The following is a 15,674-nucleotide window of genomic DNA, read 5'->3' on the forward strand; positions in this document are numbered from 1 at the left end:
AGTGGTTGTGAGAGCTGCTCCTACAGAAGCCCTGGGTTTAGTTCCTGGTCTCACATGGGACAGCTCACAACTGCCTGTCATTCTAGGGAATTCAATGCCCTCTTCTGGCCTCCATGAACACTTACACACTAATGCATATAGATTTTTGTATACATAAGCCTACACATACACACACAATAAAAGTAAATCTTTAGCATTAAAAAAGAAACTAGTTAAATGACTGACTGAAAATGGATATTTATAGAAAAGGCCTATTTATGTTTGCATTTTAAATTCAAGACGTTGAGAGGGTGAATCAAAACAACAACACGCTTATGCTTTCAATTTTCACAACCAAATAGTATAGGCTATCTTATAGTTTACAAATTCCATGTTATGGCGGGGTAAATGAGAAATGTCCCCTATAGGCCACAATATTTGAATACTTGGTTCCTATTTAGTGGTGCTGTTTGGGGAGGTTAGGAGATGCAGCCTTTCTGGAGAAAGTGTGTCACTGGTGTGGGCTCTAAGATCACACCGTGTCTATTCAGCACCTTCTCTGCTTTGTGCTTGTGTTTGAAGATGTAAGCTGTCATGCCTCCCCACCAGGATGGACTCTTATCCACTGGACAGGCCCAAATAACCTTTTCCATCTGAAAGTTGTCTCGGTCATGGTGTTCTATCATAGCGGTAGTAAAGTAACTAATATTGTTTTCTTGTACCATGAAAACCAGCCATAGGCACACTGAGAACTCAGGACTAGGGATGTAGCTCATTAGGCAGAATACTTCCTTAGCACACACAAAGTCTTGGATTCAGTCCTAGCCCACATAAACAAGGCATGGTAGTGCACACCTGTGATCTCAGCACTTGGGAGGTAGAGGCAGTATCAGCCGTCAAGGTCACTGTCAGTTTGAGGACAACCTTAGAGGCCTTACTGACAGCGCTGGATTAACAAGGCTTCCATCTAGAGGTAAAACCAGAAAAAGCAAGTGCTGCAGCTATATGCAAGAGAGCGCAGAGCCCAAAGACCCTGGGCTCCTGAGTCTGTGCCCATCAGTGGAACCTTCCTGGGCTACCCCGGAACACCCTAAACTGCCCTGTAGAATAGGGAGCATTTCCCCTGAGATCTCATTTGGTCCTTATCTCCTAGCAGCCTTGCCAAAACCAGTGACCCCCCCTAGCCTGCGTTGCCATAAAGGCCCTCCTGGCTCTGTCTTCTCCCCAGCTTCAGCTATTTTTAGTTACTTAAGCCTCATAACCTACACTGTGAACTAGATGCCAATTACCCACATCACATCAAAGATGAATCCAACAGAGAGAGGCTGCAGGAATCATCCCAGGTCACAGAGCTGCAGAGCAAAAGGGTAGTTCTGACATTCTAAACTGCTCAGTCTGGTTCCAGAACACAGTTCTAGCTATTTGTTCATCACTTTACCATGCATTTATTTTATTTATTTTGTGTACATGCACAGATCTACACATGCAAGTTATAGCACACACTGGAGGTCAGAGCACAGCTTGCAAAAGCTGGTTCTACCACGTGGAACCCAGGGATTAAACCTGGGTTGTTAGGCTTGGTTGAGCCATCTCATTGACACTTTGTGTGTGTGTGTGTGCTTGTGCGCGTACAAGTGTATCCTCCAGGGTGGGGTGGTCAAAGGGTGACTTTAAGGAGTTGGCTTCAACTATGGGTTCTGAGGAGTGAACTCAGATGCTTCAGGCCTGTGCAACAAGTGCTTTCAAACTGTGAGCCACCTCACCAGTCATGGAACATGGCTCTTGACGCCATTCCTTACAAGCTTTGACTACTTCTTCCAATGTAGAAACTGGAGAATAATCTTGAGACAAGCAGCAGGGCTCTGAGTCACGAGCATGGGAAACAAATCTTAAAGCTTCTCCTCAGAATAAGGACTATAGGGTAGTTAAGTTGTCTCTAACAGGAAATACCCTCCAAACAAGAGTGACATTTGCAGATGCTGAGACTCAACCCAAACTTTGGGCAGAGAGCAGGGAGTCTTATGACAGAAGGGATGGGAACGGGGAGATAGAAGAACATGGAGGGGACAGGAAACCCATAAGGAAACCAACAAAGCTAAAAAATCTGGTCCCAGGGGTCCTGCACAGACTGATACACCAATCAAGAACCATGTATGGAGAGGACCTAGACCCCCTGCTCAGATGTAGCCCATAGGCAGCTCAGTCTCCATGTGGGTTCCTGAGTAAGGGGAACAGGAGCTGCCTCTGTTATGAACTCGGTTGCCTGCTCTTTGAACGCTTGCCCCTGGTGATGCACCCTTGCCAGGCCAGAGAGGAAGAGGATCCAGGCAGTCCTGATGAGATTTGATAAGCAAGGCATAGATAGCAAGGGAGAGGAACTCCCCCTTTCAGTGGACTAGGGGAAAGGGGATGGGGGAAGTGGGAGGGAGGGGGTGGACTGGGAGGAGTTGAGAGAGGGGGCTACAATCAGGATGTAAAAAAAAAAAAAAAAGAAGTAAATATTTTAAAAAAAAAAAGTGACATTTGCTGTCACGGAACTGCTGTGCCTCTGATGCCTTACCTGGCAGGAACACACAGAAGACCTGAGGGATCTAGACTCCTCTCAGCCTCCATCTTGGCTCCTGGTCTCAGGGTTGGGCTTTTATCCCACTCCTGAGCCGCGTTTGGCTACACATGCCACTGCAACATCAAATTAAAAAGCAAGAGGTAGGGCTGTGGGTGGCACCCAACTGTGGCAAGGAGGGGAGCTGGGGAAAGAAAAGGTAACACTGTCAAACCAAGCACCGGGCACCAGCATGGTCATCAAGACACAGGGGCCCTGCTCAGGCACCATGGGACAAAGTGCAAAGTGCGGGCAAGACAGCCCAGTGTGGGGGAGGGGGATGACTCCTGGAAAACAGAAACTAACGATTAAGAAAAATCAATACCAAGAGAGTTTAAACTTACTTTAAACCTGAGCAGATACAGGAGTAACAAAGCAAAGCAACCTGTACGAAGGAGCAGAATTAAATCAAATGAGAATAAAGTGTGTGTGTGTGTGTGTGTGTGTGTGTGTGTGTGTGTGTGTGTGTGGTGTGCCAGGAATAGAAGCCAGGACTCTATTTGATAAACAAGTATTCTATCCTCTGCCCAACAAACCTTTAATGATTCCTACTAAAGTCAATCAAGTAGCAAAACAAATAAGCCATAACCAAAGAAATGCAGGTGGAAACAGGAAAAGCCATTTCATCTTTCTCTTTTTGGCTTTTTTCTCCTCTGCCCGGGAAATTAGTGGGCGGGAAAAAGGCTATCTCTACCCCTGGGAGTCAGAGCAGCGGCAGAAGTCCTCAAAATGTGCACACTCTGTATCTTACCATCTTCATCTGGGAAATCGTCCAAAGGAAATGATCAGACAACTAGGTAATCAACAGTGTGCCCTTACCACAAATAGGATTTGACACAGCCTTCTGGAATAAGACTGCCATCAACATGGGCTGGCCCTGTGCCAGGCACTGGCCTAGTTCATGTATGATCCTGTTGTCCTCAGCACACTGAGACATGTCAAATGTGCAAACTGAGGCATAGAAGCTCTCCTTCTTCCCACAGGCTCTATTCCATTGGTAAGCTCCCTGTGGGTTCTAAGGTGAGACATTTTAGAAGCCACAAAAGAGAAGGCTTTGTACTGAGCATGGAGTCCTCCTCAGTCCCCTACTTAACAGCTGTCCCAAGAGCCAAGCCTGAAATGGTTCCAAATACTGTTAACTGCACAGTTGTTACAGGGACACAACTGAAATACAGCTCTGGAGAGATAGGCACAGAGTCATGGAGTGAACTGTCCTAGCCCAGCATAAGCAGAGCTGTGACAGGGACCCAGTATCCTCACTCCCTGCCCAGGGGGCTGCCAATTAACAAACTGGCATGAGTATCTTGTTATAAGTATCTGGACCTCTGGCATCATCTGCCACAAAACAGAACAAAACAGAAGCCACCAACAGAGGTGGGGGTGAGGGGACTGGAGAGATGGCTCACTGGTTAGTTAAAAGCACTTGTTGCTCTTGCAGAGGACTGGGGTTCAGTTCCCAGAACCCACATGGCAGCTCATAACTGACCATAACTCCAGTTCCGCTGGTACCTGGCATATACATATTGTACACATTCACATACACAGGCAAAATTCATGCATACAAAATAAGTATTTTTTAAAGAGTAAAGTCAACATGATGTTGCGCACCTATAATCCCAACACTTGGAAAGGAAAAAGCAGGAGAAGCTCAAGTTCAAGGTCATCCTCCATCACAAAGCCAGTTCCAGGCCAGCTGGGACCACAGTGAGTCTCAAAGAATCCAAGCCTAAGGACCTGAATTCAATCCTGAGTACCCACATAGGAAAGCTGAGCATGGTGACTGCACCAGGAATCACAGCACTGGGGAGAGACATACGGCAGGAGTAGCCCTGACACTTGCTGGCCAGCCAGTTTAGCTCAATCTGTGAGGCCAGGTTCAGTGAGAGACCTTGTCTCAAAAAAATGCCAGAGGACACTGCAGAAGACATTCACTGCCGATGTCTCCTTCCTTCACAGGTGCACACATACTCGGGTGCGCATGCCTGCATGCCACAAAACCGAACCAAACCAAAAAACTCTGTAAAAACTAGCAGCACAAAAATCCACCAAAAGCCACAGAGGAAAAAGAGCCTAAAAGGAAGCATGGCAACTAGGTGCATGGCACACACTTGTAATCCCAGCATTCTGGGAGGCAGAGGCAGGCGGATCTCCATGAGTTCAAGGCCAGTCTGGTCTACAAAGTGAGTCCAGGAGAGCCAAAGCTACACAGAGAAACTGTGTCTCAAAAAAAAAAAAAAAAAAAAAAAAAAAAATCAACAACAACAAAAAAGCATGGTAGATGCTCCTGACAGCAACTTTCAGGTAGGAAGGCAGGACAGTTATGGTTAAGCTTCCCTTGTTGTATGAGTTGGTACTTATTTTTAACACATAAGCATGTATTAAAACAAGATTTCTTTTTCTTTTTTGGTTTTTCAAGGCAGGGCTTCTCTGTGTAGCTTTGGCTATCCTGGACTCACTTTATAGATCAGGGTAGCCTCGAACTCATGGCAATCTGCCTACGTTTGCCTCCAGGAGTGCTGGGATTACAAGAGTGCATCACTGCGTCCGACTTAAAACAAGATTTTTTAAAAAAATATTTGTGTGTACATATTTACCTGTGTGCTAGACAGTTCTTCTGTAAACAAGCTAAAGTCACCTGAGCATCAGGAACCTCAACTGATAATCTGTCCCCATCAGACTGGCCTGGGGGCAAGCATGTGGTTCGTTCTGGGGTGGCACAGCTGCAGGTGCTCTAACCCTGGGCAGATGGTCCTGGGAGTTAACTAAGAAAGGGAGCTGAAGCCATATTGGTGGGACATACCGTAGTAGGACATACCTCCTACTACTCAGGAGGCAGAGACAGGAGGATCTCTTGAGCTCGAGGCCAGCCTGGTCTATAGAGCAAGTTCCAGGACAGCCAGGGCTACACAGAGAAACCCTGTCTTGAAAACAAAAGCAAGAAAGAAAAAATGAGGAAAAGTAACTGAGTGTAAGTAAGCCTGGAGGGCAAGCCAGTGAGCAGCAATCCTCTCTGTGGTCTCTGCTTCGTTCCTGCCTCCAGCTTCCTGCCTTTAGTGACTGCTCTGACCCCACCCCCACCCCCAGATGGGATATAAGCTGTGTGATGATGTAAGTGGCTTTTGGCTCTGGCGTTTATCACACCAACAGAGACCTAACTGAAACAGCCTGCATGTATATGTGTGCCACGTGCGTGTCTGACGCCTACAAGGCTATCAGCTCCCCTAGAACTATAGTTACAGATGGTTGTGAACGGCACTGCAGATGCTGGAAGCTAAGCCAGGTCCTCTGAAAGAGCACTAAGTTCTCTTAACCACCGAGCCATTTCTTCAGCCCTTCAAATAGGGCTTATTATTTGTTTACTGTGAGACTCTTCTCCCCATGAAGATTTAGATGGCTAAACTCCTTACATAGACCAGGCTGACCTCTGCCTCCCAAGTGTTGAAATTAAAGGTGTACACCACTATGGTGGCGCAAATGAGATTTTTTTTAAAAATGATGTATTTATTTTTGTTATTATTGTTTTTATGAAATTGGAGTTTTGTCTGCATGTATCTCTGTGTGAGGGTCACCCGGAACTGGAGTTACAGACAGTTGTGAGCTGCCATTTGGATGCTGGATTTGAACCTGGGTCCTCTGGAGGACCAGCAGTGCTGTTAACTGCTGAACCATCTTTCCAGCCCTCAAATTAGATTTTTTTTTTTTTAAAGAACATGTTCTATAATGTTTCTGGGGCAAGCATCTCTGCATGTATGCTATCTTCATGCACTCGGCTGAGTGAAAGTGATAACTGAAGCCGTGCTTCAGTTGGGGATTCGAGATAGCCATAAAAAAGTACACCAGGGAAGAGGAGGCCCTGAATCATTGTTAGCTCTATATTCTACAAGTTTCTAATAGTTGGAACTCCAGGGCAGTTTGAGTTGCAAAAGCTTCCCTTGGAGCCATATATGTGAGCCAACCATGTGCCCACCTGGCCAAACCTTCTCTGGTACACTCAGTGAGGATCAGGAACACCGGGCAAAGGCCCTGGCTCCATGGCTTGTAGTGGGGTCTCAGGGAGGCTAGTCTAAGAACCAGGACATCTCATGTGCTAAATGGAAAGGACACTGAGGGAAAACCAGGAGGAACTCTGCAATACCAAGGAAGTCTTTGCCTTGCTTTCAAGACATAGTTGAAGACCAAGGAGCATGGATAGCACTGGTACAAAACACCCCTGCCCCATCTGCCCACTCACCTTCCTGTCCTAACTTCACCCTAGGACTGGCTCCTTGTCCTGGTCCCACACTGTGAGGTGGAGGATTGCAGTGGGGCAAACCAATAGGATTAAACTAACTTCAGTCTACCTGAGAGTAGAGCGATGGTACAAAGAGGATGTGGCCATACAGATTGATGCTCAGGCAACGAGGAGCAGGAAGGTATCTGTCTCCCCAAGAACCGAAGAACATGTTCCCTAGTGACACCTGTCTGTCAAGTTCAGAGCTCCCCTCACGTGTGCCAACATGACATGTGCTAACAGCTGGCTAAGGCCTCAAAGGCACATGGTGGGTGGGGACTACTCTCATGCAGGCTACTCCACTCTTGCTTGAACCCTCCCAGGCCACCTATGTCCTGCAGAAGGAAGCATCAACTCCCAAGGTTTCTTGAGATCTTGGAAGATGGAAATAAATAAAAATAGGAGAACACATTAAAAATTCCTTTCCCAGCTAACAGACACCCACAACTAGACTATATGCAGAGAGCAAGAAACTTTAGATCACTCAGTTCTAAACGGGATGTCTTTATCAAACTTCAAGGCTCAGCAAGCGATGTACAAGTCAGAAAGACTGCGAGCCAGAGGTGATGGATGACTCCAAGAAAACAGTGCCTTCCAGACACCACAGCAGCACTGATGCACACATAAACTCCCAGAGAATGTGAGAATGTACACACCACCTGTACAGGTTCAAGACATACGGGGTCCCAGTGCTGAGAGGAGGAAGTGGACCTGGGCTTCACCACTAGCCAAGAACTCTATCTACAATTGATATTCCCTAGCAAAAAGAAAACGTAATTTTCTCCGATGGGGTGTATTAACCACACTTCAGAGCAGGCCCCGTGTCCAGGAGTAATTTGCCAACACAAAACAAACTCAGTGGTATTTTTGCCCATTATGTTTGGTTTGGGAAATTTTTTTTCTTTCCTTCTTTTCTTTTTCTTTTTTTGGTTTTTTTGAGACAGGGTTTCTCTGTGTAGCCTGGGTTGTCCTGGACTCTCTTTCTAGACCAGGCTGGCCTTGAACTCACAGCCATACCCCTGTCTCTGCCTCCCCAAGTGCTAGGATTATAGGCATGTGCCATCACACCCAGCTGGGAATTTTTTCTTCTTGATCTTTTACTTGTATATTTCAGTTTCTGCTTTCGTGGGGGTTTGTATATGTGTTTGTTTCTTTAACTTTTTAAAGAGGAGAGAAGAATATAAAGTTGAGTGCATAGGGAGATGGAGACAACCTGGGAGAAATTGGAGGAGGGGGTAAAAAACATGCTCAAACTATATTGTAGGAAAAAAAAAGTTCGCAAAAAAAGATTTTTCCCTTCCCCAGGTCCTGCCCATTTCATTCATCTGTCCTATGTGAACACAGAGGCCAGCCACAGAGACCCACTTCATATATATATATACACCCTGAATACCACCACATATACATTTTCAGAACACCCCAACACAATCCTGTCCCCCATGGGTGGGAAACGCTCCCAACCACCATGCCCAGCTCACACTTGAGGAGAGAAATGACGGTGGGCAGGGATGAAAGCAGGTGGTTCTCAGTGACAAAGACTGCTTCCCTGATGAGGGAGGTATGAATAGGCACTGGCCTATTCATTCCCATGGAGCAGGGAAGTTTTCCTGAGGTCATAGTCTGAAAGCATGGCCTCCTTTGTCCTTTCGAACCCTGAAACAGGGCTCCCACCTTAGCCCTGGTTTCAGAACACCCCACTTCATTGCTACCACTCCCACTGCCCTCTGACACCTCCTGCCTGCTGAGCCATGCCCCAAGGGCAGCTGGGCCCAGCCCTTACTGTGTCTCTTCTTCCTTCCTCCCCTTTGTTCTCCTGTGTTCTGAGGTCCCAGATACAACTGGGCCACCTAGTAGGAGTTAAAGAGATGGATTGGGAACAAATACACTTTTTGCTGCCTACCCCACTTTTTGCACCTCACATTGATATCCTCTTTTTCAGAATTTCTAGAACCCTTGTATGCCAAGTCCTACATAAGCAGCCATGCCCCCAATAGGCCCTCCCCACTAAAATAGCTAACTGCAGGACTCATAGAGTGATAGATGTAGATTCCAGCCCATTCCTGACCTACAAGTTGGGGCTGCCAGGAAAACCTCAGCAAAGTTAAGAGCTCAGGAGCTTCCACATCCTTTCCTTATGGCAGGGGTATGGGAAGAAAAACTGCTGAACAATGGGAAAAGGCAGCCCTAACATCCAAGGCCGGTCAGGCAGGGACTATGGCTGGAACCCTCTCTTCCTGCTGCTCCCTCTGGGCTTTCCCAATACACCTGGCCCCTTCTCTGTCTGGCAGAGGCTTGAACCAAACAGGAAGACGCCTGCATCTCTTCCTTCCGGTTCCTTTGGGATATCACTTAACCCACACCCTGGGTAGGAAGGCAGGCAAAGTGGGAACTGCGTGAATGAGGCTGAGAACAATCCAGAGAGATGGCAGGAATGCTCAATGGAACTTCTCCCTCTCTGAAGAAGCACAAACATTAGGGGAAAACAAAGAGGTTTCACGCAGCACACAAAGCTGGGTTCCTGCATACACAATAATAGCCATATGGCATGCACAAATAGGCACTGTCCACTTCCAGGCCCAGAGCCCAAAACGGAAACTGAGCTGGGCTGCAGGCCCCACTACCCCAACCCCACAGACTTACACCCACTCAAGGGTGCCTTCCTAAACCTCGTGGAGGGACAGCCGAAGCTGCTTCTCCCAACACCTTCTCTGGGCTCCTGGATGGCTAGGTCTAGTGTCCCCTTTCCCTCCTCACTGCCATCAGTGGAAACCCTGGTGTCCCTGTGTTCTTCTTTCTAGGACACGGCCAAGAGACTTACTCTTCCCTGGCAGGGAGAATGTGCCAATAGCAAGCCAAGTAGCAGGCTGGGTTCCCATTGGTGCCTCCCTTCTCTGAGCCTCAGTTTCTCACTGGTGAGGCTGAGTGACTCAAAGATCCTGCAAGTAGTCTGGCTTCCAGGCCCAGACTGGTGGTGCTTCTTTCATTCCCTGGGGCCTAGTGATGGGCAGATATTCCCTCTTGAGTAGGAAAGGAATTTCAATGTTCTAAATGGCTCTGGCAGTCACCTTCTGATAAGACAAAAAAGACTTTCACCAAAGTTTAACTGAAGCACAGTGAAAAGTCAGCCCTTTGCACAAGGAAGCTCAATCCCTTGAAACACAGGCTCCTATGTTTATGTAATAGCCAAAGTCTGTTGGGCTTAGGGGGCCCAGTCTAAACAGAAAGAGCAAGGATATGCCCAAGATGCTGTTCTCTCTCTACTCTGGGCAAGGTGGGAACACTGCCTTATAGAACAGATAGATCAATATGGTTAGGCAGATGGAGAATTCCACAGCAGGAAGCATACAGGGCTGAACACTGGAGAAGGAGTCTGGCTGGTTGGGTTTGGGCTTTTTTTTAGCCTGCAGTCACTGGAAAAGCTGGGTCGACAGAAGTGTGAAAGCCAGTAGGGCGAGGGTAAAAAAATAAAAATAAAAAAGGGTTCCCAGGAAAGGCTTGGAAAGGGAAAATGAAAGAAGGTGCTTGGAGGCGCTCCCAGACAGAAGGGTAGGGGCAGGGTGGGGACGGCAGAACTGAGGACAGTGTATGACGGGCAGCTGGGTCAGTCTGGTGACAATGATCGTCAGGTCCCAGGATTTCATGATGGTGATACAAAGCTTCTAGGCTAGGCAGATGGAATGGTAGGGAACTTCCAAACCACAATGGGGAAGCTGTCCGGGGGAGGGCTCTGGGAGGGGAAATGCTGCCTATCATGTTGAACTGGGGACAGAGATCCAAACCAAACCAAGTACTACCTGGGACCATGACTTGCACTGAAGATGCCCAATCTGGTATGTGAGTAGGGATGACTTAGGTTGTTAATAACACTAATAAACAGGAATTAGATGTGGAGCCTGCTCAGCCAGTCTTTTTCTACTCTGGAAAGTCTCTGAGAGAGCTGATTCCCCCATCTCTCTCTCTCTCTCTCTCTCTCTCTCTCTCTCTCTCTCTCCTTCTCCCTCTCCCTGTCTCTCACTGTTGGGAGTCCAGTAAGTTCCTTCATTCTCCCAAAAAGGCAGAAGAAATCACTGGGGAACTCCATACTTCCTCTAGGAACAGGGAAGCTTTGAGAACAGTCTTTTTTGACCTCACCCTCTCTGAATCTACGGGGGAAAAAAAAAAAAAAAAAAAAAAAACAGAACAGAACAGAATCTCTTCTAAGAAAACAACAACAACAAAAAATCTATCTCTTCTGAAGACCCTGGGCTCACACAAATGCCACCTCCCAATCTCCAGCCACAGCAGTGAATCAGGCCATTTACTCAAATCCATGTTAATGAGTTTTTTCTCTCACCTAATTAGTTCACAGTGAACTCTGCCTTGAGAGAAAAGAGAAGAACAGAGGCTGGGAAAAGATCAAAAGGAAGTCAGACAGGAATGTTACAATAAAAGGGCCAGATCTAAAAGTGTGGGGGGGGGGGCCTCTACCCACAAAAGATCTGAGACTCATCAGCTATGGGTAGCTCCTCAAAAGGCAAAGCAGGGCTGTTTTAAGTGCAGAGGGCTCCAAACCCTCAAACAAGATGAAGGTGCTCACAATCTGAACTGTAGGGCTCAAATAGAGGGCATGCTCTTCCCAACTCCATGTCAGCAGCAACTGGCCTTGGCTCTCCCTGCATTGCCACTGAAGCAAAACCCACCACCTGCTGGTGGGCGTCCCCCTTCAAGCAGAGTTGGAAAAGGAAGCAGATGGACTAGGGCGAGGCCCATCTGTCCAAGCCTGCTAGAAGGTCAACACTGCCACCGGGGTGCCTGTTGCTACTGCCAGCCAGCCTCCACTACACCAGAGATCTTAGGGCTTCTTGCCAGCAGTGAGCCCCCCAATAAATGTGCCCTTCAGCGGCCAGAGTTCAGGGCCCAAGTGCTCACAGGAAGAAGCATTGTTAGGAGCAACACATGGCCTGGGGTTTACAGTCCCCCCCTAGATCCAGGCCCGACCTCCGTGGAGGTCAGTCAGCATCCGGTAGCCTGATGTATGCCTGGGGGTAAGGAGGTATGAATGTCCTGGGGGTTAAAGGGCATAGCCAGCGCTTAGAGGGACCATTCAGGGCCTCCTACGCGGCCATAGCTCCCCAGCCCTGCGCCAGGCCAAGCCCGCCTGGCCGCAGAAGCGTGGGGGTGGGTGTGCGTCGGGAGACGGAGCCGCGGGGAGCGCCACCCTCCGAAGCCTGCGGGAGAGGCCCAGGAAGGCTGCCATCCACTAAGCCGAGGCTCTGATCCTCCACCCCTACTGCCGGGATGCGCTAGGACAGCAGCTAAGATTACTCCCAAGCATCTGCCCCACCTTCACGACCCACTAAGGTCATCCCCTCGCGTCCACCGGGCCGGACCATGGCTGGCCAGATGTGGCCCCAGGCCCTCCGGTCCTTGGCGGTTCAGTACATCAGTCTTTGGAGCGACAACTACCTTCACATCCCGGGTCACGAAAAGCAAAAAAAAATGTGCCCACTAGCACAGGACCGAAACCCCCGCCCCTTAAAAATAAAAAAAATAAAAAAAATAAAAGTGTTCCTGTGTGAGACACGGAAAATCGTGGACCAGGGTTCTGCAGCGCGCATTAGCAAATCGCGAACCTCAGCTCCCTAAGACCACTGAGCGCCAGAGAGGGGCCGGGCCAGGGCCGAGGAGCCCCCGGCCCGCGCTGCAAAGGCCACCGCGCCCCAGTTCCCGCAGCCCCCTGCTCCGCTCACCCTCGATGGAGATGACGTGCTCCCGGATCTGGTTCTGCAGTGCCAAATCCTCGATTCGCTCGATCAGGTCGTAGATGGCGTAGATGTTGGGGTGTACCGACTCGAAGCGCTGGATCTCGGCCCGGATAGCGGCCGAGTTGGAGAGCGCGAACTGCTGGGGGGGCCCGCCGGCCAGCTGCTGCGAGGGGCCACCACCCCCGGCTCCCGGCCCCGCGCCGCCGAACTGCCCGCCGCCCCCCGCGCCGCCGCCGCCGCCGCCCCCCGGAGCAGCCAGGCTCTGCTGCTGCTGAGGACTCTGGCCCCCGCCCGCCTGGAAGTTCATGGCTCCGGAGGCGCGGGGCCCGAAGCGGGCCCAGCCAGGGCCCGGGGCGGCGCGGCGGCGGCGAGCTGGCGCGCGGGGCTGGCGAGACCCCAACTACGAAGCGCGCGGCGCGGGGCTAGCGCATGAGGCCCGGGGCCGAGGCCAGAAGGCGCGGCCGCGCACGCTGTGGCCGCCGCCCGGCGTTTACCGGCGCTGAGATCCCGGCGCCTCGGAGATGCCTCCAGCGGCAACAACAACGGGACCGGGAGCGCGCGGCCGGGGCCCTGCCCCCCGCGTCATGCGCACGCACCGCCACCCCCGCCGGCTCTGGCACACGCAGCCGAGCCCCCCTCCCGGCCGCCCCCGCCCCTCCAGCGCGTCGCCCTGCGCCCCCGCCCTTCTCTCGCTCGCAGGCGCCGCAGCCTCCACCCCCAAGAGCCGCGCGTTGTCGTCTGCGACGCGCGGCCCCACCCACCCGCCTAGGCCCTCTTCCGCCCGCTCACCCGCCCCAACCCTCGACGCCCCGAGGGCCTCCCCGCCTGGGGACGGGACCGCGCTGTTCCCACGTCCGGCCAGCTGTCGTCTTCACCTCTCAGCCCTGTGTGGAATCCTAGAGGCACTCCGAACAGTTCTCTGCGCCTAAGGGTGCTGATAAATGGGGCTGATTGGCCGAGAAGCTCGCCCAGGCCCAACGGCGCCAACCTCTTTTAGTGCTGCACCCGTTCCTCGGTCCCCTAAGCCTCGAGGTCCACCCGAGGGATCATGCGGGGTTCTCTTCCCTGGCTCTCTGCCGGGGTCTCCACTCTGGCCACACCGCAGAGACGGGGACGGGTTCTCCGCTCCCATTTCCAGTTCTCCCTGAGAGTTTCACCGGAGGGCCCCTCTTGCAAATGATGCTTGAAACAACAGTGCCCCAATTCTTATCTCCCAGTGACAATCCTACCCCAAGAGACCTTCCCTGCCATACTCAGGAGGGTTCATTGGTTCATTAAAGAAACTAACCAAAACCCACATGGGTCGCATATGTTTTCTTGTCCTTGTCTTTCGTGTCCCCTCCTAGGGCCAGAGAGCACCCTTCAGGAACGTAGTTTTGCATTCCCATTACCAAAGGTGTCTGCAGCTGTGTTAACCCACATCCTCAATACAGATTCCCAAACCTCCAGGAGGTGGCATGTCCAGGGAGTGACCATGTGGAATAAACCTGCTAGAGGATGCCAGGTGTTATGATGTACACATTATTCCAGCACAGGGGCAGTGGGATAGGAGGATTAGGAGTTCAAAGCCAGCCTGGGTATATGAGACTGTCTCAAAAAACAGAACCAGCCTAATATAAATACATGCCTAAAATCCCAGTGTTAGGAAGGCAGAGCCTAGAAGATCACCAACCCTGTGTCAAGGGAAAAAAAAAAATTAAAAATAAATAAATAAATAAATAAACAAAGAAACAAACAAAAGAATGCTGGGCAGCGGTAAGGTGTATGCCTTTAATCCCAGAAGAGGCAGAAGTAGCAGATGAATACTTTCAAGGCCAGCCTGGTCTACAGAGCGAGTTCCAGGACAGCCAGGGGGCTACATAGAGAAACCCTGTTCCAAAAAGCCAAAAGAAACAACAACAACAACAAACAAACATCATGTTACCACTGAAATAAGTACTATACTGTGCCATGAATAAATGTTTCAAGGTCACTACGACCCTCCTCTATTTTTAAATGTAAATTATGGCCTTTGTGGGTTTTGCCTTTTAACTTTGTATACCTAATCTTGGACACTAAGAGACCAAAGAGAAACAAGTCTGCTCTTGTCTGACCATCAATAAAAATGGTAAACTTTTAATTAATCAACATGGTTATCAATGCTATCCCAAGTGGATCATTCACGATTCATACATGCCTCCCCTTTCTTTGGTCCTAGGGCTGGACTACAGGACCTTATTAAGCATGTTAGGAAAATGCTCTTCCACAGAACCCCCCCACACACACAGCTTATGTATATGGGTGTTCTGTGTGTGTATATACGTGCATTGTGTGCAGGCAAGTACCTGATGCCTATGGAGGTCGGGATCCTCTGGAGCTAGAGTTACAGATAGTTTTGAGTTGCCATGCGGGTGTTGAGAAATGAGCCTAAGTCCTCTCCAAGAACAGCCACTGCTCTTAACCGATGAGCCATCTTTCCAGCCCACATGTCATCCTTTTTTACATTCATTTCTACTTCTCAGGCCAACCTGAACTTTTTCCCTAAATAAAATAGTCTATTATTTGACTTTTAACATACCTCTTTCCCTTCCTACATTTCTCTTACTTTCCAAAGGCCCAAATGCAAACTAATCAACACTAGAACCTCTCAAACTATTGAATGATGTGAGTTTCTATCTATGACTTTAGAAATGTCTTGTGAATATTTTGGTCTTAATCTGAAAAATGAAGTGGTTAAACAGAAAAGATAGCTTTCCTCATTGAAAAAATATAGTTCTTCTACTTTATAAGTAATACTAGCATCTGTGGTCAGTTGGTGGGGGGGGTGAATGCTTTGAATCCCAGCACTGGGCAGGCAGAGGCAAGCAGATCTCTGTAAGTTCGAGGCCAGCCTGGATTACAGTGAGAGTTCTAAGACAGCCAGGGCTACATAGAGAAATCCTGTCTCGAAAAACAAAACAAAACCACAAGTGTACCAACAAAAAACCCCTAGCATCTCTGTTAGATACTTACTGAGGTAGAATTGGCAACAGGAAATTCATCCTTGCTGTGGTGGTGGCACACATCTTTGATCCTAGCACTTAGGAGGCAGAGGCAGTTG

At 49.4% G+C, this 15,674-nt stretch overlaps 1 protein-coding gene across 3 annotated transcripts in view; it reads right to left on the reverse strand.

Annotated features, from left to right (window-relative positions):
* Positions 1 to 13,215, reverse strand: part of Agap3 (ArfGAP with GTPase domain, ankyrin repeat and PH domain 3) — a 52,395-nt gene extending 39,180 nt beyond the window's left edge. Inside the window, exon 1 of one of the 3 annotated variants that reach the window (XM_055612525.1) lies at positions 12,581 to 13,215. In XM_055612525.1, coding sequence (XP_055468500.1) covers positions 12,581 to 12,902 — 322 coding nt within the window. In that variant the 5' untranslated portion in view covers positions 12,903 to 13,215. The remainder of the gene's footprint in view (positions 1 to 12,580) is intronic. The other 2 variants (XM_055612526.1, XM_055612528.1) reach the window with 2 other exon arrangements.
* Between the last annotated feature and the right edge of the window lie 2,459 nt (positions 13,216 to 15,674).

Source organism: Psammomys obesus, unplaced genomic scaffold, assembly GCF_907164565.1.
Source record: "Psammomys obesus unplaced genomic scaffold, mPsaObe1.curated_primary_1811, whole genome shotgun sequence".
In the NCBI taxonomy this organism is placed as follows: domain Eukaryota; kingdom Metazoa; phylum Chordata; class Mammalia; order Rodentia; family Muridae; genus Psammomys; species Psammomys obesus.